The sequence below is a fragment of the Peromyscus eremicus genome, chromosome 23, assembly GCF_949786415.1.
Source record: "Peromyscus eremicus chromosome 23, PerEre_H2_v1, whole genome shotgun sequence".
In the NCBI taxonomy this organism is placed as follows: domain Eukaryota; kingdom Metazoa; phylum Chordata; class Mammalia; order Rodentia; family Cricetidae; genus Peromyscus; species Peromyscus eremicus.
Genome location: NC_081438.1, coordinates 6,234,309 through 6,260,265, shown reverse-complemented (window position 1 = coordinate 6,260,265; position 25,957 = coordinate 6,234,309). Strand labels below are relative to the sequence as shown.

Sequence of the window (25,957 nt, the reverse complement as noted above, 5' to 3'; positions counted from 1 at the left end):
CGACCTTTCTTCTCACCGGACCTCAGTTTACCCCTCTGTAAAGTGGAGATCTGGAAAGATACCCTAGCCAACAGTCCCCCACTGGGTTTTTGGTACGTGTAGACCTCAGCAGCCGCAGGCTGATGTTCCTGAGGGAAATCTTGTCGATGGGAAAAATCAGGCTGAGTGGAACGCAGCAGGGAGCAGGGAGCGGTGAAGTCTGTGGCAAAATGAAGCCCAGCCAAAGGGAAGGCTGAGAGACTCACATCACCACATGCAGGCAGGGTTTTATTATTTTGAACGAAAGCCAAACACTTAGGGTTTTTTTTTTCTATAAAAGTCTCTAAATTTGTAAAAACAAAACAAAACAAAACAAACAAACAAACAAACAAAAAACCCATGGGTGGCTAAATATGTCTCCCCATGACATCCAACTCCTGCTTCTTAGAAAGCATAAGGATTCACTCAGGGGAAACTTCTATTAAAAAAAAAAAAAAAAGCTAGTCCCTCCGGAGGCGGAACATGGCAGCTGGGTCACATCACTCCTGAGCAAACTGTGAAAGCCAGAAAAGGCACCTGGGGACTTCAGTCAGGGAGAGTCAGTTCCATAAAGGGCAAATGACATGCTGAGGCCCATCACATCTCCCCCAACGTTTTCTTTCCAACCCGCTCAATTAATCAGAAGTGTCAGCCCTTCACTTGGGTCCCCTGGCTGGGGTGGTTAATTGAATGTTAATTAATGACAACTTTAGGAGCACAAGATGAAATCCCAGCTCAAGGAAAGTGCACCGAGGACGGTAGTTACAAAGGTCCTTTTGTGGACACCTCAGTCCGTCCCCTCTGTTCTATAAATGAGGAAGCTGAGGCAGGGTGATCTAGTCCCTTGGCTCCGAGTCCAGGGCTCCTTGCAAGACCCCAGGTTGCCCCGAGACACAGTCTGTTAAACCTTCAACAATGGCGTTGGTCTGAAGAGTCTTGTCTCCAGCACCAGGGACTCAGAAGTGGCTCCTGAAGCAGGAAGGGTGACCTCTGCATGTAGGTGCTGTCCCTGAGCTCTGATATCCTCTGACACAGGGTGGCCGGGGGGCATGGAGTGTCCTGTCAGGCTAACAAGCTCCCGGCCAAGCTGCAAAGTCGGGACAAGGGAAGCCTCCTGACGTCAGCTCTCGCTGTAGAATCCTCCCATTGCCACCATTTTGTAACCTGGGCACTGCCTTGGAGAGCTGGATAAACCCAGTCCCAACTCCAGTCCCCCAGCCTCTTGCAGGCCGAAGCCGCCTTCTGTTTGTGCAAAATGTTGCCAGAAAACTTGAGGAAGGGAGCAAAGCAAAGGAAGAAATGGGAGGCGAAGACTTACCCCTCTCCTCTTCCGGCACCTTTTCCCTTTCTCCGTGCAACCGAGAAATCCCTCCCCACTTGTAATGCAGAATAGTTCCGCCTATATTCAAGGCCCTAAAACATTACTAACACTTCTGCTTCAGTGAAGTTGGTTCCTGGAAGCAAACTCGCTGAGTGTAAGTCTCCCCACCCAGTTTCATGGTCTTAAATCTTGGTGTGGCCTTCAGGGTCCCCTCTGCTCCCTGACACCTTCCTTCCTAGGACATTAAATATTAGAAGTTTCATGCAAATATGACACCAGTGTGAATCTCTGAAGCACTTTCATTTTGAAAGCGCTCAAGGAAAATTATGTCTGGGGTGGGGAGATGGCTCCATGAGTAAGAAGCCATGTCACACAAGCATAAGGACCCAAGTTCGAATCCCCACCACCTAAGTGACATGGGCTTGTGGGAGAGAGTGGTGGAGACAGGAGGATCACTGGGACTTGCTGGCCGCCAGCATAGCTCCAGGATCAGTGAGAGACCCTGCCTCAAGGGAATGAGGTGGAGAATGATGGAGCAGGGCACATGATGTCTTCCTCCCTTCTCTTCTTTCACTAACAGACATACATTCACACGAGCAGACACACACACACACACACACACACACACACACACACACACACACACGCACACACACACACAAGTATCATATACACTCACACACATGAAATTTCAAATATAATCATCTCTATTGGGTTATTGAATTGCAGCCCAGCCTGCCCTGAGCTCTCTCACACCTCTACCATCAGCATGGCATTTTAGGTGGCATAAAGAATCATCCATACAGGGCCAAGGGCACTTCCAGTGACACACAGAGAAAGGAATGTCTTCTGATCATCTTGGTTGGTGGCGACCAGTCACTCCAGGTCCAGCATGTGTCCGTGGTGTTTACAAGGAGCCAGGAGGAACTGAGTGTCCTTTGACCCCTCACCTCCACAGGGATTAGAAATACCACTTCCTTTTTCCTTCCTTCCTTCTTTACTCCTCCCTCCTTCCTTCCTCCTCCCTCTTTCCCTCCCCCTTCCTTTCTTCATCCATCCTCTCTGACATCCCTCCTTTCTCTCTCTTCCCTTCAGACCAAGAAATTCAAAATCCCCGCCATTCGCGCCAGCCGCAAACCCAGCCGGCGGGGCTCCACCCTGAGTCTGACTCGGACCAGTGGGGGTTCTTCTCCCCAGAGCAGCATGATTTCTGTGAACCCTGGCTCTGATGAGCCCCCAAGTGTAGCCACCGGCAGCAAAGACATCGAAGATACCGAGTCGTGGTCCACTAAGCATGATGAGGAGACCCTCCTTAACCTCCACACCAGTAAGTCCTACCCAAGATCCCACCACTGTCTGCCTTTACATTTGCAGTCTTTGAGTCTCTCCTGCCTCACCTCCAGCCCTTCCAGCAGAGACACAAAGGTCAAAGTTCTCCTCCACCTGCCTAGTTCAATGTCTTTAGGTCCCTTTCCTTGAAAGCTCTTCCCTCCAAAAAAGGCTGAAAATAGTCTCTGTGAGCTGTGTCACTCTGAGTCATCCCCACAGGGACACAGCCACCATCACCATGTACTTTCATAACACTTTAAAATGTGTTTTTATGTATCTCGTTTTCCATAGAATTTTATCCTTTCCACATTCCATAAATACAGAAGTTATGATTGAGATGTTTCTACCTTATTTTCCCACATTCTTCAAATTCAGTGCCTGGTTTTTCCTTAGATTTATAGATGTGTTGTTTGTTTGTTTTTTGCTTGGTTTTGGGCTATTCTCGTGTATATGAGAGATACAACACATGCTTATATAGCCCAAGATGTCCTGTGAGTCACAATCCTCCTGCCTCAGTCTCCTGGAGGCTGGATTACAGGTTTATGTGTGCCACCACGCCCACTCGTTTTAACCATACATTGTAAAATGTACGAGCCAAGAATTTTATGAAGTTGACAGAGCACAGATCTGTGTATCCATTGTCACAATCTGACTTTAAAATGTCTCCATCAACCCATCAGAAGACATGCCCATCCATTGTCCCTGTCCCTCCCCAGTCTGAACCTGAGGGGCCACAAATCTACTTTTCTACACAGAGATGTGTGTTTTCTCCTATCTGTCATCTTTAGTAATTCATAATTCAATTTAGACTCCTTAGGAGTCTACTGAAAGCTATTGGGTCTTTATTTAAGCAAGAAATCCAAAACCATGAATACCATCCAAGGGTAGGGAGCCCTCCGACCTCAGGAAGAGAAACTTGCAACTGGATCCCACAAATCATGCCAAATATTCTCTCAGAATTTCCTGCATTGAGCAAGGATAATTAAATCAGATGTGTAGCCGGGCCTCAGTGGGTCAAAGTACCATCCCTGCAAGCACTAGGATCTGAGTTCAAATCCCAGATCCACACAAAAGCCAGATGCTGCAATCCCAGCATCCCCACAGAGAGACAGGAGACCAAGGCAAGAATTCCTGGGAGCTCCTGGGTCAGCTAGCCTCACACACACACAGTAGGAAAGCAACAGCAATCCTGTCTCAAACCGGTGCAAGGTGAAGTCCAGCATCTGAACGAGGGCTGGCCTGGGAAGAACTGGCAAAGACTGGGTGCTGCTGAGATTCAAGGAGGTCAGAGTGGACCTAGGATCTTGGCTTATCAGAGCCAAAGTGTGCAAACCTCCAGAAGTGCAAGAAGGAGTCAGGACCTGTCAACAAGGGCCCAAGGAAGACCCGGAGCTCTCAAAGCCACTCTCTGGACAGAAAGAGAGTCAGAGATTGATTCCTCTGAATTTCTGGAAGCTTCTTCCTTCAGTGCCTTGTGTTGCGCACCTGGGATGTGGAAGGAAGGAGGGAATAGTGCATTGAAGGAGGAAAACAAGGAAGGTGGCAAATAAGGATGCTATGAGCAGCAAGATGACAGAGGTCACAGGTGAAAAGGGGACAATGGCAGTGGGTGCTGAGCTCAGTCACAGGGCTCAATCTTCCCATCAGCCAGGATGGTCCACAGAGGCCTCTCTCACCTCTGACCATTGAGCTGAGACCTGAAGACATGGGGCTAGGAAGGGGTCAACATTGGACAGCTTTCTAGCAGTCTCTCTGCTCCTTGCCCTGCCCCCACACATTGATCCAGAGGGAAATTTCTGGGTTAAATACTGGATACAGTGACCCCCGCCACCACCAGTTCAGCATCTTTTCAGTGGCGCCCGTGGCCTCTAAGACATCCTCTTATTCAGGATGCTTCTATCTGGCTTAGCATTGGCTGCATCACATCTTCAGCAGCCCAACTTCACCAGCAGACTTTGGTCTGCTCAAAGCACCATCCTACAGACTTCCTTTATCCCCTGACATCTGGGGCTGGTAGATGCTTCCTTGATCTTCAAGCCCCAATTCAAATGCATCCTCCCTTGGGAAGCCTTGCCTGACGCACCTGGGTTCTCTCTTTTCAAGTCTCTTAGTATCAGGTCTTACTGGGAACTTGGTTTTCGTTTACTGTTTTCATCTCGTGGTACCAAAGAGGGACTTCTTTCAGGTGACACAGAGGCCTGAAAACAGTGACTTTAAAAAGATCCAAGTTTACATTTTCCTACAGATTAAGAGGACTAATCGAGGATGGGTAAAATGACTTTCGAAAGTTCATCCCGCACCTGCTTTATCCCGTCCTTTTAGTTGGCCAACTTCAATATCATTTCGTGGTCCAGAATGGCTGACAGAGCTCTAGTCATCACCCATGTTCTAGGCTTGAAGCAGAAGGCAGTAGACAAGGTAGCAAAGTGCCCACACCCGGGTGTGTATAAACAACCTTCTCAGCAGGTCCATGGCGCTTCTAAAATCCCATCGTCAGGCAGGTAAGGGTGAGCAGGTGAAGGTACCTGACACCAAGTCTGATGACCTGAGTCAGATGCCCAGGGCCCGAAGGGTGGAAGGAGAGCTGATTCTCCAAGATTTTCCTCTGACCTCCACATACTTACACACAAGGAGAGAGAGAGAGGAGAGAGAGAGAGAGAGAGAGAGAGAGAGAGAGAGAGAGAGAGAGAGAGAGAGAGAGAGAGGAAGAAGAAGAAGAAGAAGAAGAAGAAGAAGAAGAAGAAGAAGAAGAAGAAAGAGAATTAAAACCTCTAGAACTCAGTCATAGCGCTACACTCAACTGCAAAGGATGCTGGGAAAATGTTACCCTTTCAGATGGAAAAAAGAATAAAAGTTCCTAAGACTAGAGAGTGAAGGGGAAGGGAGATGAGACTCCTGCCTGCCTGGGTGTATTGGTCCACACCTTCAGCCTGGCACACACTGGCGTTCAGCAATGGCTGAGAAGTATCTCCACCAGAGATCTATCTCTGATGGGGGAGCCGTTCTTCAGCTGTTCCACTCTTTCCTCTTATTAGCATCCTCACCTCCACCCTGTTTGTCACAGCCTTGACAAAGGCCCACTGGTTTCCCAGCCTCAAAACTACATGAAATTGACGTCAGCCCCACGGGCTGTTCCGAGACAGCTCAACATCGCTGATATTTTCCAGCTATACAGAAAATGTAAGGTTAAATCTCTAATAAAAGTGGGCAGAGATGTAGTTTAGTTGGTAGACTGCTTGTCCATCATGAATGAAGCCCTGGACAGTTGCCAAATGACAGCCTCGCCCAGTGATGACTCAGCACCTTGGACAGCTACACGGTTCTGGAGAAGGCTGTTTCCAATGGTTCTGTTACCAAGCAGGTCCCTGATTGGAGTGGGAAAGAGTGAGGGGTGGGGACATGCAAATATGTGTCTTTGTCAAACACTGCTGCTCACTTACCTGTCTTTTGTGAAACATACAGCTCACTCTGTATTTCATTTTTTAACTTTTAGGTATATTAGCTTCCTAGGGCTACACAATAATGTCTTACCTCAACTTCGTGGGCACCTGACCTCCAAAACCATGGTGTCGGTGACGTGGTGACACCTTCCTTTTTCTAGCCTTCTCAAGCTGGTAGATGCTGGAAAGGCTTGGCATCCTTCTGCTCATAGACACACCACTCGTGTCTGCCTCTGTCACCACATGGCCATGCTCTCCTTGGATATGTCCCTCTCCCCTTACAAGGGCAGCAGTCATGGTCAGACTAGAATAAGAGCCCACCAACACTACACTACAGTGTAACCTCATCTTTACCCAACGCAATCATCGTAACTGCTTCCAATTAACATCACATTCTGAAGCCTTGGAGACTAGGAGACAAGATTCAAGTCATGGTGTCCAGGCCTCAAGAAGTATTCAAACAGTAAATGGAACAGAACATGTTAAGTGAGAAAATAAAAGTTGCTTTCATCACTTTCCATCACCAAGACACCTAGGGAATCGCTTGAAAGAGGCAAGACTTGTACCGCAGGGGTTTCATTTCCCGGCCAATGGCATCGTTGTTTCAGGAGCATGGCGGGGAAGAGCATCACTCAGAGGTTCCCACCTCAAAGTGGCAGGGAGCCCAGTGAGCAGAAAGGAGGGGGCTGGACCAAGGGGGAGTCCTGTAAAATATATGTCCCCACTTAACCTACTTCCTCTGGCTATATCCTGCCTCCTAGTAGCTCATTTAGAATCAGCTCACCCTTGGATCAGCACACCGGCCAAGTTTGCACCCTCATGACTCAGGCCTTCGTTCTCAACAGCACCATGAACCCAAGCCTTCAACACACTTCAAAATCAGGACAAGGGTCAACTGGTATGGTGAAGGAGGTGGAAATCATGAGCCTGTCTGAAAAAAAAATCAGTCCATGGGAGGCAGAAATGAAGATAATGGGGTCATGTCTTAGATTCTTTACGAAAGAAGTGGGAGTCTGATGGTTGATGCAAAAACTTAGTTTCCAAAGGCTGGCACTCTCCTCGGATTGAGCAAGATACAATTGTGATCTGGATTCAGGCTGGAAATCACCAGTTTGGAAAATGATCAGTTAGGGTTTTGCAAACAATATTTCCTATCAGGATCCGAGGCAGTTCTGTCTGGGTGAAGCAGAGTTTCAGATCCTTAAGGGGGCTGGAAAGATGGTTCAGTCAGTAAACTGCTCGCCGTGGAAGCGTGAGGCTATCAGTTCAGTCCTCTCACCCACATAAAGAGCCAAGTGTGGGGGTGCCTGCCAGCAATCTCAGTGCCCAGCAGAGAGAGACAGGAGGATTCCTAGGGCTTTGGTGTGGCCAGGCAGTCTAGTCAGTCAGTGAACTCCAGGTTCAGTAACAGACTCTTGTCTCAAAAGATACCCCATATTGACCTCTGGCCCCATGCATGCCCACATGAGTACACACACACACACACACACACACACACACACACACACACACACACGAGAGAGAGAGAGAGAGAGAGAGAGAGAGAGAGAGACAGAGAGAGAGAGAGACAGAGAGAGAGAGACAGAGAGAGACAGAGAGAGAGACAGAGAGAGAGAGAGACAGAGAGAGAGAGAGACAGAGAGAGAGAGAGAGAGACAGAGAGAGACAGAGAGAGAGAGGAGAGAGAGCAGGTATACCACATGCCACATGCAAAAAATAAATTAATTTTAAAGGAGTGACAGAGTCAGATGTGTAGCATGCCAGACCCTGTGAACTGTCCCATCTGCCCCCGCCCCCGACTCCCAGAGGCCGGGCATGGGGTTCATGCACTGTCCTGTCTCCTGTTTCCATCAGACCTGCAGAAGCTCCTGGAGATGGTCCGGGAAGACGCCCGAAGAACAATCATGAACATGGTGGACAATGTGCAGAAGACAGCTCCCAGGTATGTTACTTCAATTCCCTGGGCAGTCGAAGGATGTCAGTCAAATAGCCTTGACAGCCCCAATGGCCGTCACCAACTATCAACCCAAACACTAAGCTGTGTGCTTTGCATGTGTGTAACCACCTTGGATTCTCACAGCAACCCCTAGAGGTGGAAGCTACCACTTTACTACTTTACAAGCAAGGGGCAGAGAGGCTAAATGACTTGCTAACGGCTACACAGCTGGTGGATGGTAACTCAAATTACTTAAATCTAGATCTTTCTAATTTCTTGATATGCCACTACTCTGTCTGTCCGGGACCCTGTGGGCTGTTATAAACGATGTGTTCAAGGGAGAACTTGGAAGCTTAAGATTTAAAAAACTAGGGTCTTTATATAACATAATGCTGCTGTCAATGTTGGCCAGAGAAGCAGGGGTCAAAGTGACGAGCACAAGTGACTGTACTTTGGATTGCTTGAGACTAAATGAGACGTGTCTATCAACACCCCACAAGGCTCGTGGAACATTGCAAAATAGGGGTTGGAAAGAATGTAAGAGCTGGAGGGTGGTGAGGGCTGCCCTGGAATGCTGTCCTCAGGATATGGCATGGCTATTGCTTTCACAGACGTACTGCAGCTATGGGGACATGCATAAGATCTGAACAAGATCAAGTTGTCGCGCAGGGCGGCACTGGCACTCCCTTTAATCCCAGCACTCGGGAGGCAGAGGCAGGTGGATCTCTGTGAGTTTGAGGCCAGCCTGGTCTGCAGAGCGAGATCCAGGACAGGCACCAAAACTACACAGAGAAACCCTGTCTCAAAAAACAAAACAAACAAAAAAAAAAAAAAAAAAAGATCAAGTCATGGGGATCAGTAATATTCCAGCAGGCAGCAGGAATTGGACTCAGTGTGTTAGAGTTGGGGGGGGATTGGAAGGAGATGTGTTGAAGGGTGTCCAGTAGGGGGGTTAGGAGAAGTGAGTTGGGGTGAATATGGGCAAGGTACATTGTTTCCAGGCATGGAGTTGCCAAAAATAAGTCAAAGATGAGAAAGTAGGAGTTTTGAGTTTACAGATAGCTCAGCAGTAGAAAGTTTGTCTAGTGTGTGCAAAGCCTCGAGCTCCATCCCCAGCACTGCAGAAAAAAAGGTAGAGAAACATAAAAACAATAAGCATGGTGGCACAGGCCTATAATCTCATTACTCAGGGAAGTGAGGTAGGAAGACCTTAAGTTCGAGGCCAGCTTGGGCTACATATCAAGACCCTATCTCAGAAAGGGTTATTGGTCTAGTCAGTAATTGTCATGAGAGTTTCTTCTTTCTTTGGAAGAAACTTTTAAGCTGAGATTTGAGATGAGGTGGGGGGTGGGGGAAGGCCTGCCTGTCAAAGGTGATGGACACATGGGGGTGGGGAGTGGAGGAGAATATTCAGGCAGTCACGTGCAGTCACAGTCAGAAGGAGACCACAGCACCATCAGGGAGCAGGGCACAGCCAAAATGGGACAGAGAAAAGCATACATTGGTGAGGGATTTCAAAGCCCTCACCTGGAGGATTTGTAGTCTTGCCTTAAAAGCGTGGGCATCCAAGCAGCAACCAGAATGACTGGCTTATAAGAGGGTAGTGTTGAACTTAAACCTGAGTTGTCCGTCTTCTGGTGAGAAGCCCTGCCCATGGACTTGTGGCCTCTATAAATGCTCCAGAGAGAATGCAGAATAGAGTTCCCCTCTCAAATATAAATTCCTCTGAGCCAGCAAATTACTTACAGAAAATAAATGAAGCCCACAAAGAGGTTTATCATGAGTCTCGGCCTACTGGGACGCCAGCTATGACTTATTGGTTATTGTTAGTGCTGTAATTACCCTTCTCCCAATGTTTTCGAATACATCCCACCCCACCTCTGTCTGTTAATGATGAATCTGTCCGCTGCAGCCTCGACTCAAACCCACCGCCTCAGGTGGCACTTGGAGGCATTCTGAGACCTTGTTGACCCATGAGGCGCTTGCCTGGTCAGCATTAGTGACAGAGAAATGTGACAAACTTAAAGTCTCACAGCTTGAGTCAAGTGGACAGAGATGCTGTCCTCCCTAAGCATCTGTCGAAATGAGATCATGAAGCACCATGGCTCGGCATTGGAACCCAATAGACTAGGGAGCATCTCCATCCCATTACTCGATTTCTGTGTGATACTGGGCACATTGCTTCACCCAGTCTTGTTACAATCCTGTCAAACGAAGCACCTTAGCAACTTACCCAAAATGGTTATAATGAGAATTAAGTCATCTTGTTCTTGTAAAGTCCTAGGAATTTTCTGGAAGCTATGGCTCTCTCAATGAGTCCTTAGAGCATTTAGGGATATAGCACATTTACTTACATGCCAGCTCCTTCCCCACATACAGTCAGCAACCAACAGATGCAGTGGTCACGATGGGAGCAGTCGTGACTTTTATCACAGCACCTTGCTGAGACAGGTGCATCCACTGTCACCGCTGTCACCAGTTCTAGTTCACTTTCCATTGCTGCGGTGAAACGTTGACCAAAATCAGGTTGGGGAGGAAAGGGGTTCATCTCAGCTTACAACTCCAGCCCACACAGCCCAACACTGAGAGAAGTCAGGGCAGGAACCTGGAGGCAGGAACTGAAGAAGAGGCCAAGGAAGAACGCTGCTTACTGGCTTGCTCCCCATGGCTTGCTTGTTTCGCTTTCTTATAGAACCCAGGACCATCTGCCTAGGGGATGGCACCACCCACAATGGGCTTGCTCTTTCCCACATCAGTCATTAATCAATAAAATTCCCTTCAGACATGCCTACAGGCCAATCTTGTGGAGGCATTTTCTTCCCAAATGCTCTAAGCTCTGTCAAGTTGAAAGAAAAAAAAAAAAAACTACTGAACAAGCAGCACAGCCCACCTCACAGATGGAGAACATCCATGATGACTTCCATATGGTTTCTAAAGCCTATGGCTCTGGGGAACCCTGTCACATGTGAGCTCGGCATTCAATTTAGCGATAACCATAGTTACAAAGAAACTGTAAAAATCTCCCTTCCTCGTTAATTCTTTCTAGGAAAAATGAAATCTCCCCAGTTTGGTAGAGCATCGGATACTGAAGCTTATGTGAGACCAATGGGGACAGGAAAGCGCTAACTTCCCTCATTCCACACACCACGCCAGCTCACACTGAGGTCAGCTGACAGGCTGAGAGGTTGATGGAGGCCTCTGAAACCCAACCCCAGCCCACCCTCAGCCTCAAGGCTGCAGGAAGATGGCTCCTCTGTGAAATGTAGTAATGCTTCAGACAGGATGCTAGGAATGAGAACTGGCATGTTTGTGAAGAGGTTAGTGTCTAGACCTCATCTCAGACCCACCGAGGCAGAACCTCCAGAGCAGCCCTGGCATCTCGTAAGCACCTCAAGTGGGCACTGTCTCAGAGTCTGAGAAACAACTGCTGTGTGTAGACTTCCATGGAGCATGAAGTTCTGGGTTTCTGTGTGGAATCTGATGGGGGAGGGGTAATCCTAGGAGCACTGTAATTCTAGAGGTGTAAAATTTAGATGAATCTGGAACTCTAGATAAGGATGTCATTCTAGGTGAGTGTGGAATTCCTAATTACCCATCTGTATGTGTATGTAATTATTGTTGTATAGGTGAAATTCTAGGTGTATTTTTTCTTTTTCTTTTTTTTTCTTTTTCCTTTTCTTTCAAGACAGGGTTTCTCCATATAGTTTTGGTGTCTGTCCTGGATCTCGCTCTGTAGACCAGGCTGGCCTCAAACTCACAGAGATCTGCCTGGCTCTGCCTCCTGAATGCTGGGATTAAAGGTATGCGCCACCACCACCCAGCTCTAGGTGTATTTTTAATTACAAAAATGTCTATATAATTGTGTGTGTGTGTGTAATTAAATTGTGAGTTTCTGAGTAAGGTGCAATTCTATAGTATCTATGTGTGATTCTGGGGTTCTGCAGTTCTCCAGAGGAGGTAGATCATCCTGGTGTTTGTCTGTGTGTGTGATTCTGAAAAAGTGGGAGGTTCTAAATGCAGTTTCCGAGCACAACTTAGCCCAGCACTGCCAAGTCTCTGAACATGTGGCCAGAATCAGTGTTCTCAGCAGACTTGCCAGCTGTTCCCTCTACTGCGGCTCTGTAGCTCACTCTGGGGGAGGCAACTGGTCCCAGTATAGACACCTGCTGCCGGAGGGGCACCTGGCATCTGACACTTTGTTACAAGACGCCTCTTGCTTTGCAGCCTCATGTCTATAGTCAAGCAAGCCAAGAGCGATTCTGCGGTTAAGGAGTGGCAGACCACCCACAAGTCCAGGTAGGAAATTCTGAAGCCTACCATGGTGGATGCAGGGTGGAGAGACAGGGAAGCTGGCCCTGGCCCAGGGCCACCACACAGATGCTGAGGGGAGAAGGTCTGGGAGGGGCATCTCTCCCTTCTTTTGACATCACTGAAAACAAGCTCCATTTGCTGCTGGGCTGGCAGCCAGTACCCAGACACTTCTCCTCAACATTTATATTGCATGCTTTTCACTAAACTCTTCCATCCATGAAGAAACACAGTTGGGAGAGCATGGCACAGGACCCCCTTCTCCTCTATTGTAAAATCCAATTCCATGTTGCCTGTTTGCGATCTGCTGGTGATACTGTGGGGCACACATGCCCGAGCCTGGAGGACTTTACTCTGAATTAACTCACTCCTTCCCTTTGAGTAGTCTGTCTCATGACATGGAGTCGGTCCCCTGATTCTTCCGAGGTCCCCTCTGAGGGCCAGGAGCTGTGCCAGGTCTGGAAGCTGCGATAGGCAAATGAAACAAATACACAGGGCACTCATACATTTGACTGGAACATCCTTGTGCGTTGGGCCCTTAGATAGTCCAAGGAAACCCATGGATGCCTTTCAGAAGGATGTTATAAATGCATGTGATAAATTACGAGGATTCTGAAGTCATCTACGGTAATAAGTTACTGGATTACTTCCCAATTTGAAGTATAATCTTCTAGGAGCTTAATGATGCATTACAGAGTAAGACCTCACGGTAGGGCTAACAAACACTGTGACTTTGGGTTAGCATTGAGTGTCAACGATTCTTGAGACTCTCTCCCACAACTGTCACGTGATATGCAAATGCCCACTGTTTCCATCTCAGTTAAAGACTAGTTAAAATAGAGATAATTTTTTTTCTCTGTCTGCCTCCATGGGCCTCCTGAATTCTCCCCATTTTTGATAATTGATAATGTAGTAAGCATTCCTCAGTTAACCCCATGGTTGGCCGTACAGTCGTGGCTATGAAACGTCCTCTGGAGAAAACGGATGGAGGGATGGGAGTATGCTTGCTAGCAAGGCTCTGACCTCGGCAGGGTACAGTATTTCAGCTGAGACCTGCAGAACAAAGACAAGCCAGCCTCCCTGTGGGGAGTGAAATCTAGGAACAGGGTTCAAGCAGAGGGAACAGCCCATGCCAAGGGCCTGAGCTTGGAGGCACTGAGCAAAGACCTCTGTGAGGACCAGGACAGGGGAGGCTGAGGAAGACAAAAGGGGCTTTGTAGCTCATTTGTCTGCCCATCACCAACTGATGACACCGCATCCCTCACCTCCCACCTCCTCTCTGAGGAAACAGCAATCTACAGGAGAAAGCTAAACCAGCATGGTCTCCTCGTGATTCATCTGCAGGGGTCAGGGCAGCTGGTTGGAATCTGGTCCTGTCTACCTGTATATTATTACTGAGACCCTGCATCCTCTTCAGGTGGAATAATACTTTTCCCATCACCTCCAAGGCCCAAAACCCTCAGGTCCAATCCCAGAAGTTTCTAGAAAAAGCAGCAAATGCCAGGGCCTGAGAGATGGCCAAGTCAACCTCCCAAAAGTCACCAAAGCTGTGAAGCTGGAAAGGAAGTAAGCCAACCATCATAGGAACAGCAGGACAGCCTTGCCCCCAGATCCCACAGAGAAAGTGATCAAGTCTGCTGTTGGGTTATTTGGGAGAAACGGGGGAGACAGGGATGTAAAGCAGCGCTAATGAAATGTCTCAGTGTGCCAGGTGTGGCTGATCCACACCTTTGATCCCAATGCTCAGGAAGTAGAGGTGGACAAGTATCTGTGAGCTCAAGGTAGCCTGGTCTACATAGGGAGTCCAAGCTAGCCAGAGTGACATAGTAAGACCCTGTCTCAAAAATGGAGCTCAGGGATGGGGGCATGGTAAAAAGTGCTTTTTATGCAAGCATGAAGACCTGAGTCTGAATCCCCAGGACCCACATTAAAAGCAGGGTGTGGCAGCATGTATCTGTAACACACACACACACTTGTGCACACATGCACACACACACACACACACATGCACAGGCACATGCCCACACGAGTGCGCACACACACGCACTCTCGCATGCATGCACATGCACACATGCACATGCCTGCACACACACACACACACACACATGCACGCACGTGTGCGCATGCACACGCACACACACACACACACACACACACACACACACACACACACACACACAGAGTGATATTCAAGTGTCCTGGGAGGAAAGCAGAAAGGCAGCAGGGAATGCTGGATCTGATCTGGAGTGATAATCTAGTCGTGGAAGCTGGCCTAGCTAGAACCACAGGGTAGAACAGCTATACAAAGAATCTAATTGGGTTACACCTAGAAAGCGTCCAAGGATGTGATAAGTTGAGTGGTCCAGAGGAGGTGTGACAACCAGGCTTGACTCTGGACTCTCAATGAGGCGCCTGGGTCTTCAGTCAAGGGGTGTATTAGTCAGAGTTCTCTAGGAACAGAACAGATGGGAAGAATCTATAGATACTGAAGGGGAGTTCATTAGAACGGCTTAAGGCTGGGACCCGGCTAGTCCGGCAACAGCTGTCTCCCTAAGGAAAGGCCAAGAATCCTAGCACTTGTTCAGTCTAGGGGGCTGGATGTGTGCTCGAATCCTGGAGAAGTGGGTCCTGACACCAGCCAAGGAATGCCTCAGCAGCAGGACAGACAGACTTGCAAGCAAGAGTGAGGGCAAGCGCCCTTCTTCCATTTCCTTCCACGTGTGATGGCACCACAAGGTGTGGCCCACCTCAGATGATCAAGACGTAGTGTGGGTCTTCCCACCTTAAGTGATACGATCGGGAGAAATCCCTCACGAGTGTGCCCAGCCACATGGACTTTTAGTTACTTCCAGTCAAGTTGACAGCCAAGGTTAGCCACCGCAGGGACCCAGCTTAGGAAATGACAGCATCAAATGTAACACGGGGAGGAAGACTTGGCCATCCCCTTCCCAGCATGCACCTGTCCCTACTGAAGATAGCACGTGATCCCGACACTACGCGGAGGTCAAAGTTGAAGAGTCTGAGGATGCAGGACTCACTGCGGACCATGAGACAAAAGAACAGTAGAGATGGCGGGAGAGGGACAAGGGGTACACTCGAGGCAGAAAGCAGGACAGGAGAAAGGCCCGGGCTTGGAGATGACGTGCACTGAGCCCTGGGGCCCGGGGAAGAGTCTCCTCTGTGCCTGAATTCTGGGGGACTAGCACAGGCGGGGGGCGGGGGGCGGGGGGGTGGCGCTCAGAGGGACCTTGTATTAAAAACAACTAGAAATTGTCCCTTGGTGTTTCAGTGAGAGATCCAGCACTACAAGTGGAGAAAGCCACACCGTAGTGACCCAGAAGAAGTCAAAGGGGTAAGCCAGGTGGGGAAGCGGACATCATGGTCAAGAGGCAGGCCTCACCATGGTAACCGCATACTTTGTCTCCCAGGGGTATGGGAAATGCTCAGTGCAGACCAGACTCCCCGAAGCCATACACAGGAAAGAGGGACAAGGGTCCCACACACCAGACAGTGGGCAGCCCTGAGGAATACAACACGAAATCCCTCTGCAGCACCAAGCACCATGGGCTGCACCCTACATTCCTGGCCTGGCTTTTTCCCCAAGTCCAACCCTGCCAGGCAGGAGCATTGTCTCATTTTACAGAGTCATAGGCTGAGAGTCGGCCACAAGCAATGTCCCAATCAGGGCCACACAGCTGCGAAGGAGTGAAGCTGGAGTTGGAGGCTCACTATCCTCGACATTTGCTGGGGTCCAGTGGAAGCCCCCTCACTGTGGCTCGTGAGCTACCTACCACCTGTTCTTCCAACCTCCAAAGGGGATGCCGGGGGGAGGCTCCACCCAAAAACAGAGAGCCCAGTTAGACACTAGCAGTTCCCACTTCGGGGCATCTTGGGCTCAGGGAGGCCATTGGGACTCATGAGGCTACCAGGAGTGTCCATTGGACCCCATCCCCCAATGGTTTCTCTTGTCAACAGCCGTGCTAACCGTGACATCGTCCATTGCAAGAGTGGAGTGTGTAGCATTCTGCGGGCCAAGTTTTACAGCGTAGCCCAGGAGGCCGGCTTCTGCCTGCAAGACAAGCTGGAGATCCTCATGAAGTAAGGGCACACACATGCCTAGCTCATTGCCAGGACATGTACCTGGTTACCTACTGCATGTTCAGCATGTGTCCAGGGCTGGGCTAGAGTAGTAACGAAGGGAGACGTCTTCCCTGCCCTTGGAGTGGGGGCTCACTCTGCCCCTTGAGAAACAGAAACGAAATCACTGTGTCTACAGAGAGACACAATTTAGAATCATCTCATGTGGGAAGAAAACGGGTGTTAGGTCAGAGGAGAATGGAAGGAAGTGAGGAGAGAAACAGCAGGAGAAAGAGGGAGGGAGAACCCGGAGGGTGGGAGGAGGAGGAGGAGGAGGAGGAGGAGGAGGAGGAGGAGGAGGAAGAGGAAGAGGCAGGGGAGGAGAGAAGCAGGAGAGGAGGAGGAGGGTGAAGTGAAGGGGGTAGATCCCGATTCAGGTGATCAGGGAAGTCTTCTCTAAGGAGGTGGCTTTAGGATGACCATGAAGGGAGCAGAGGAACCCAGAAGAGAAGAAACTAGGAAGAGAAGGGTTCCTGGCGGAGGTACCTGGGGACTCCCACATGACACACAGTCAAGATGCTGTCAGTGTGGTTCAACATGAAGAGGCCACTAGGAGCCTCCTCCCCGCTACTACAGCCCATCCCCTAACTAAGGTGACCACGTGCCCCAGGGAACTCACCCATCCCAGCAGGGCTTCCAGGTGACCCTCTACACTCCCTTTCCTGCTCAGAGCTCACCATCTAGAGAGACAGGTGAGTACACAAGAATCTACCACAAAGAGCAGTGAGGGCCAGCAATGATGGGGAAGAGCAGAGAGCTAAGGGAACACAGGGAGCGGGTGTCCCTCCTGACTTGGGAAAGCCACCTGAACATCTGCATGAAGGAGACATTCTCGGGTTAATGAAGGGCAGTGCCAACTCCAGGGTACCGTGTTAGGCTCCACCGCTGAGCTAAGAGCTTTGCAGTTATGCACCATTTATGGTGCCCAACAACCTCACAGGTGAGGGCTTTATTTAGACCCCCTACAGATGCCCCCAGTACACTCAGAGAGGTCTCATACCAAAGGCCTTGTACACGACAATACAATAAAGCTGGAACCCAAACCCAGAGAATCTGGCTAGGAAATTAAGAAGGAGAGGAACTCTAAGAAAAAGCCAAGTCCCAGAGGGTAGGAAAGGAATTGCCAGGTGTCCGCTGTGGCTGGCTCTCGTGATGCTTGAGAGGAGATCAGAGTGCTAGACAGAGTCCAGATCACAAAGCTACTACCTCCTAGTGTGGAGATCACACTTTGTCCCAAAGACTCTGATTGTGAGGGAGAGGCATACAATTCTAGGCGTGATAATGCAGTTGGAAAGTGTAAAAACTGGGTAATCTGGGACCTTAAGGAATGAGTTGTTCTAAGTTCTTTATTCTAAGTGAGATGCAAAGCGTTGTGCGCTGGGCATGGGGCATTAGGCGTGGGCATAATCACAACATGAACTCTCTTTGGAGAGAGGGTGTGTGTGCAAAATGATGAGATTGAGAAAGAGAACAACCAACATGAGTTTAGCACCTACTGTGTGCCCGGCAGTACGCTCAGTGCTCTGCACACAGAATTTAATTGTCGTCTCTGAAAGGCGGCAAGATCACTTTCAGCACGTTGGAGAGAGCTATGGTGCTCCCCCCGTAGCTAGAGGAGGGGGAGCGTTCTGTGCCTCTAATTTCTCTCCCCCTCCTTCACACCACATCATAGGCGCCAAGAAGAACGGGGTATCCAGAAGTTCCACTCTTTTATTCTTACCTCAACTTTCCAAAAGGATTTATCAAAGATGAGGCACCGGGTCTCAATGGTGAAGGGGGATGCAGAAGAGATTGCGGACCACTGGTAAGACCCCGAGGACCAGGCACGATGGTCCCTTAGAGTTACCTCATGGTCCACTCCAGGGTTCTTCAGTAGCCTGGAGGCATCATCTCCCAACTACCATCAGCCACCACTCCATTCCCCCAGATCAAACTGCAATCAGGGAAGAACCTCCTCGCTTCAGAACCATGTGTCATGAAACTTGTTCTGGTCTTCATAGTTACCTCGTTTTTGGTCCAGACTTAGAAATAAGGAGAGCTCACTTTGCCATGCCCCCCCCACACACACACATACTGAAGAGTAATACCAAACCTGTCAATCAAATGGCTGCAGAGTCTGAGTTCTCTGAGGTTATCACTGTATACTCCTGGGAATACTGTGCCCCAGCATGTGGAAGAGGATGGATGGTGAGGGCTGGGGTCTGCTGCATGGCAGGGTGGTGGCACTGGGTATTTCGAAATAGGCAGAAGTGGAGGAGGTACTGAACCTCTATGGAGAAGTGATGAATGCTTGGTGGATGTACTGAGCATCTAGATTGGGATATTATATATTGCATACAAGTGCAACCATATTGGACATTACACACTGCATACACATTCTGACACTTGCTGGATGTGGAGCCACACTGCTTTAATCCCAGCACTCAGAAGGCAGAGGCAAGTGGACCTCTATGAGTTCCAGGCCAGTCTGGTCTCCACGGTAAGTTCCAGGCTAACCAAGGCTACACAGTGAGACAAAAGAATAAATAAAAAAGTCCCGACGTGTGACACAAGTACCCTAGAAATAGGTTCAGTGATTATGTCAATTAAAACAAGATTTTTAAAACTTTAAAGGGAATGCTGGCCCACCTTAAGAAATCACTCTGAACCGAGTGACTGATGGATGGCAGAGGCTACCCTAAGAAAACTTAATGTTTCGTATTATATCCTTCCAAATCCTTAAGGATACAAATGAAACCCCTATTTCACAAGGAAACTGAGTCTCAGAGAAGTCGGTTCACTTGTCCTAGGCCACACTGTAAGTGGTGAGCATAGGACATGAGCTTCTGTCTGGTCTCAAAGCACACATTCACTTGTAATATTGAATCACAGTCTGACTTTCTGTGTAGGGAACCCCATTCTGCCAGGATGAGGAAAACAAGATCTAAAAGAACGATGAGAAAAATGGAGAGATGGATCGAGACTCCCTCCCACATTATTACTGATGTGGAGTAGGAACTCAGAGGGACCCTGAGCTGCAGGAGAGGTGTAGTAACCACCCACACTGCCTCACATGACCAGGTCTTTGCTGTCTCATGAGCAGTATCTATCCCCGAAGGTACATGGGCTCCCAAAGGTGCCTTATGCAAGGGGGAAGGGAGAGGTGGTTTATAACCCAGCCTCTTTGGGAAGGAAAGTGGAAGTGTAATAAGCTAACTCACAAGATGATATCAGAGTGGGAACGTAGTGTTGAGCCTCTCACGGTGAGACTCAGCCAGCGTCTCTAAAGATGGAGCTTTCGGTATCATCATGGAGAAACAAGGGCCCTCCATAGCATCATTAAAATCAAGTCAAATGAACCACAGCCTGTCAACAAGGGTGCTCAGCTGGGACCCTCCTTCATCCAGTTTCTCATCCACTCTTTCCGATAATAACTATTGAACACCTACTATCTGTCGGGCCCAGTTAGTTCAGCACCATGTGCTGAGTAACTCAGGCAAAGTTTATGTTTGCATGGGGATTCATGCTATGCAAAGACACAGGAACGAATATATAAATGCATGCTGTAAGTACAAAGGTGAGTACCCAGGAATGTTTGGTGGGTGAAGCTATTCTTCAAAATCTTCTACAAGGGTACATGTGTGATGGAGGAGAGCACTTTTCATCATCATCATAAATTATGTCATAATTCTATAATTGAATTGTTATCTTATTATTATTAATTGGTACATGTGTATGGTGATATTGTGTCCCCCAATATATTGTGCACCTTAATAAACCTATCTGGGGTCAGAGAACAGAACAGCTACTAGATAGACATAGAGGCCAGAAAATGGTGGCACACACACCTTTAATCCTAGTATTCTGGAGGCAGAGATCCATCCGGATCTCAGTGAGTTCAAAGCCACACTGGAAACAGCCAGGCATGGTGACTCACGTCTTTAATCCCAGGAAGTGATGGCAGGAAGCAGAAAGGTATATAAGGCGTGAAAACCAGGAACTAGAGTTTGTTAAGCTTTTAGGCTTTTAGCAGCAGTTCAGCTGAGATCCATTCGGATGAGGACACAGAGGCTTCCAGTTTGAGGAAACGAGATCAGCTGAGGAATTGGCAGTAAAGTTAGCTGTGGCTGGTTCTGTTTCTCTGATCTTTCAGCATTCACCACAATACCTGGCTCCGGGTTTGTTTTTACTAATAAGAACTTTTACGATTCATGCTACACATGTGAGAAAGGGGAGAGAGAGAAAGATGGGGCCACACGTAGAGTTAAGAGAACAACTTCGTGGATTCTGTTCTCTCCTGCCACCTTTTTGTGGGCTCTGGGACTCAAACTCAGGTTGTCAGGCATGTGTGACAAGCACTCTACCCGAGAGCACTTTCTAAACACATGCCATCATTTGTCTTAAGTAAGCCCTGACCACATTTAAAGCATGCTCTTAGATCTAAGGTAGGTTAGTAGGTTAGACAGAGATGGGTTAGAACCCAACTAAGATGGGTTAGTCTCCACCACCTCAACCATGCATTCCCAGTGGTAACATGAGACACACAGCCTGTCAACTGAGCTTATTATCATGGAGATGGAAAATGCACAGCCCATCATCTCCATCTTCATCACCACCATCATCTCCACCACCACCATCATCTCCATCACCACCATCATCTCCATCACCACCATCATCTCCACCACCACCATCATCTCCATCACCACCATCATCTCCACCATCACCATCATCTCCATCACCACCATCATCTCCACCACCACCATCATCTCCACCACCACCATCATCTCCATCACCACCATCATCTCCAACGCCACCATCTTAATTGATTGCCCCAGCCACTGTCATCTAGAAAACACCCACAGATGTGTCCACATCCACCCTGACATGATTAAAAGTCAGAAGAGAATCTCAAATACCCCCCCACGCTCCATTTTGTTTTTTGGATTTTCACGCTATCTACTTTATAGAATGTTGTTCTATGAGTGCAGCCTTTTAAAGAATGACCCTTTTTTGTTTGCCAGTGAAACAGAAGCCGGCTACCCTTAAAAATAAATACCTCATGTATGACCCTACAAAAACTGGGTATAGAGGACAGGGCCCCCACATAGAGGCTCATGATGCCCTCAAGACATCCCAAGAGTAGAAAAGAAAATGAAGGAGGCCCCAAAGGGCCAAGATCCCCATCCCAGGGCTTCCCTAACTGGCTCTCTCCTCTTGGACTTGAAGGTACTTTGATCTGTTGTCCAAACTCCCTGAGGATCTGAAGAACTTCCGGCCTGCAAAAAAGATCCTGGCAAAACTGCAGAAGTTTGGAGAGAACCTAGACCTGAGGATCCGGCCGCATGTCCTCCTGAAGGTGCTCCAGGACCTGCGGATCTGGGAGCTGTGCTCCCCAGACATTGCGGTGGCCATTGAGGTAATGACCATGCCCCATTCCCCTCCCAGTGCCTCAGGTGCCCTCATTCAGTCATCTGTCAGCATCCAGGCATTGCTGGAGTGCAGTGGACTCAACCATCACAAAACACAAAACCCTGCCCTCTGAAGCTCTTACTCTAATTACAGAGAGAGTGTCATGTGGCCTTGGTCATTGGAGTCTATGTAAGCAGTACTCCCTGGAGACTAGGAGGCTTGGAGAGGACATAAATGGGTTAGTCATGGAAATGCACATCTCAAAGCGTGCTACTGAAACTGCAGTTGATTCCCGGGCTGGCGGTGTGGCCCTCACTGCCTGCTTGTGGGGAATGTAAAACCTCAGACACCCAATTTGCCAATACAGAATTGACATCTTAATGAGGTCCCCAGTGTGTCAGATGCATGGTGACACTGAGGAGCTCTGGTTTGAATTCTGGAGGACTTAGCTAACCAGGGCACATGGGACAGGTAAGGTTTCATCTTGGACTTGAACGGTGAGAAGTCAGAATCACGAAAAGAAGGCAAAAGTGCAGAGTGAGGAGATAACACGGCCTGACTTGTTGCAGAAACATATTGCAAGTCATTGGGTGTGGCAGAGAGAGGTCAAGGAGCTGACGTGTCAACCCCAGAAGACCTGTGAAGGTCACGGTAGAGCTCCTAGGCTCTCCTCAAGGGTGCTAGAAGCTTTTCCCATCACCAGCATCCCTAAAGTCTCGGGGCATCAAAGACAACAGCAGGAAGGATGCCAGAGAGAGGTTAAAGATGCTTGTGGAGCCTGAGGTGGTGGTCCAGGCCTGGGATCCCAGCTGCTCTGGAGGCTAGACAGAAGGATCACAGTTCCACTTGCCTGCCTGGGCTACAGGGTGAGCCCAAGGTCACCCCTGACAACCTAGCCAGCATTTGCAAATCACAGGCAAGGCCCTGACTTCAACCCCCAGTGCTTTTTAAAAAAATACTTAAAGTGCATACTTGCTTTCAAAGATTTTATGTCTTAAGATTTATTTATTTTTATCTTGTACATGCGAGTGTTTGTTTGCATTTACTTATGTGCACTGTGTGAAGTGCCTGATGCTTTTTTGTTTTTTGTTTTTTGTTTTTTTTTTTGTGACAGGGTTTCTCTGTGTAGCTTTGGTGCCTGTCCTGGAACTCACTCTGTAGACCAGGCTGGCCTCGAACTCACAGAGATCCGCCTGCCTCTGCCTCCCGAGTGCTGGGATTAAAGGCGTGCGCCACCACCGCCCGGCATGCCTGGTGCTCTTAGAGGCCAAAAAAGTTATCAGATCCCTCTGGAACATGTTACATGTAGTTTCAATCTGCCATGTGGGTGCCGGGAACCAAATCCAGGTCCTCTGCCAGAGCAGCAAGTTTTCTTAACCACTGAGCCATCTCTCCAGCCCTTATCTTATTTTTAAACTATGCATATGGGAGGGTGAACATGAGTACAGGTGCCAATGAAGGCCAAAAGAGGTCATCAGATCCCCCTAGAGCTAGAGTTACAAGCAGCTGTGAGGTGCTTAATGTAGGGGCTAGGAACCAAATTCAGGTCCCCTGCAAGAGCAGCAGACACCTGACCCCCTGACTTATCTCTGAAGTCCACTCATCCTTCATCTTATCAGGTTGGATGTGTGCATTTTAATAGGGACTTCGCCACCCCCCCCCAAGAAGGAGCAACTCAAATGGTGGATCTCTAAGAGTAGACAGGCTTAAGAACGCATCGGTCCTTCCACAGGATGACCTGGGTGCGTGTGCACAAGGCGAGGTCAACAGTGGTGGAGGAGGTGGTCCTGTGGACCCCTTCAGATGCCCAGACTCGACTCTGGTCACCAAAGGAGGCACCCTCAGGAAAACCTCTGACAGACCGGACAGAACTAGTTTGAGGGTGACTGTCCACCTCCGCCCCTGCCCCCACCCACCAGTTACTGAGGTGTGTGGAAGGGTACTCTTCCTGAGTGCTGAAGAGGGGGAGCTATGTAAGCTCCCCCTTGCCTAACAGTGAGCCCACAGACTTGGGGACCGACACTCGGCGTGCTCCTCATGAGGAGAACGTCACAGATCACCTAACAGCAAGGACTCACAGGAAACACTGGGTTCTGTGTGTCCTCAACCCTTTCCTGGAGCTCGAAGTCGGATCTGTCCACAGTGCTCAATGGGAGCACTGGCCAAAGCAAACATTCTAAGGACAAGTGACATTATAAAAGCTGTTCATGCCACTTGCAGGGAAGTGGACATGACATTGTTATACTAAGTTTAAAAGGCAAGACTACCAGATTTTCTCTTTACACACATACACATACATGTGCACACACACGTGTACATACATACACATACACGTGCACACACACACACACACACACACACACACACACACACGCATGCACACACGCACATGACATGAAAACCTAAAGGGACTAGTAAGAATGGGGACAGGAGAGGGTACTTGGGAATGGATATTGTCAATGAACTTGATCTTCTTGAACAGTTAGGAACTCATTACAATTTTAAGCTCATCTTGTTGCCAAGTCCCCTAAGAAACTTTGAAGAGAGGAAGAAAACCCATCTGGATACATTTTTTATTTCTGCTCTTTTGACTTCTTAATATCTTAAGGGCCAGAGAGATTGTTCAGTAGTTGTCCTGTGCTGTCCGATCCAATTGAGGAATGAATGCTGTTGCTGGACACAATAAAGGAAATCAACGGTTCAGACAGGAACTTTCTCGATTGTTTGTGAAGGGTCATCGTCAATGACTGCCCCCAACTATGCATTGCCTAGTCTCCACTCCTGCACTGGACATTCATCAGAAGGTCCCGGGCCAAATGTGTTGTCTCTGCTGCTTTAAGACCTGTTTTGAATTCAAATAAGAACATCACTCAAAGGGCTGGAGAGATGGCTCAGCAGTTAAGATCCCTGGCTGATCTTGCCAAGGGCCTGGGTTCAGTTCCCCACATGGCCATCCACAACCACTTATCACTCTAGTTCCAGGGAATCTGATGCCCTCTTCTGGCCTCCACAGACTCATACATATAAAATAAAATAATTTTTTAAAAAAAGAGAACTTGAATTTTTCTAATAATATCATTTCCATAGTATAAAATAAACATCAAGTGATAAGTCATCAAGCATGTAAATCAAGAAATGTGCATCAAAAATGGTATATAACATAACCACGTTTATTTAAGAATGTATTCCAGTGTCCAATGATAAATGTCAACAATGCGAAAATCTCAATTATTTTTGCTCCAACTTAAATATGAATGTCTGAATCATCGGGGGCATCCCCGATATTAATCACACAGTCTTCTGGAATGCCAAAGAGAGGTTGGCAGAGGGGCAGACTAGTCCAGCTTTCAAACCAGACTCTGAGAGTAACACTGTGTTTACCCCACAGTTTGTGAGAGAACACATCATCCATATGCCACAAGAGGATTACATCAACTGGCTACAGACCCGGGTCAACATGCCCATCCGGCAGTACATCACCCCTGTATGTACCTGAGGCCAGCCTGTGCTATCACATGGACACACATCGTGGAGCAGTGAGGTCACCTGAAGACACTTCTAAAAATATGTTAGTCTGAGATGATGGTTCCATGTGTCTCTCCCCCTCTTCCCCCACCAGGTTCCCTGTCTCTGCTCAATGTTCAACCCTGACTCTGCCAACTCTTCCAGACTCCCTCACCATACCCCTTTCCTAAAAATCCTATATAATAAAATTGAGTTGGATGTTTAACAACTGCCCAAGGAAGAGTTCAAGCTATGGCATTTGGGGGTGGCAGTCAGATCTTAGGAGAACAAGTTATCACTTGCTGAGCTTTTGCATCGACAGCCCAGGGCTATATCATATAATTATTTATATTAGCATATAATATGAGTTTCTTGAGTAGATACTAATGGTGTACCTATTCCATACCATTGGAGCTAGAATGTTATTTTCAATATACATATATGATTTTGGATGGATGGACAAATGGATGAATAAATGAATGGATAGAGAGCTAGATGAATAAATGAATGAATGGCTGGATGGATAAATGGATGGGTAGATTATAGATGGATGGAGGGAGGGAGGGAGGGAGGGAG

General features: G+C 48.3%; 1 protein-coding gene across 2 annotated transcripts in view; it reads left to right on the top strand.

The window, feature by feature from the left end:
• Ccdc60 (coiled-coil domain containing 60) overlaps positions 1-25,610 on the top strand; it is a 156,585-nt gene extending 130,975 nt beyond the window's left edge. The window contains exons 7-14 of one of the 2 annotated variants that reach the window (XM_059248841.1): positions 2,435-2,666; positions 7,963-8,050; positions 12,269-12,340; positions 15,642-15,704; positions 16,328-16,450; positions 18,162-18,293; positions 21,695-21,884; positions 25,266-25,610. In XM_059248841.1, coding sequence (XP_059104824.1) covers positions 2,435-2,666; positions 7,963-8,050; positions 12,269-12,340; positions 15,642-15,704; positions 16,328-16,450; positions 18,162-18,293; positions 21,695-21,884; positions 25,266-25,373 — 1,008 coding nt within the window. In that variant the 3' untranslated portion in view covers positions 25,374-25,610. The remainder of the gene's footprint in view (positions 1-2,434; positions 2,667-7,962; positions 8,051-12,268; positions 12,341-15,641; positions 15,705-16,327; positions 16,451-18,161; positions 18,294-21,694; positions 21,885-25,265) is intronic. The other variant, XM_059248842.1, reaches the window with a different exon arrangement.
• Positions 25,611-25,957: the final 347 nt, after the last annotated feature.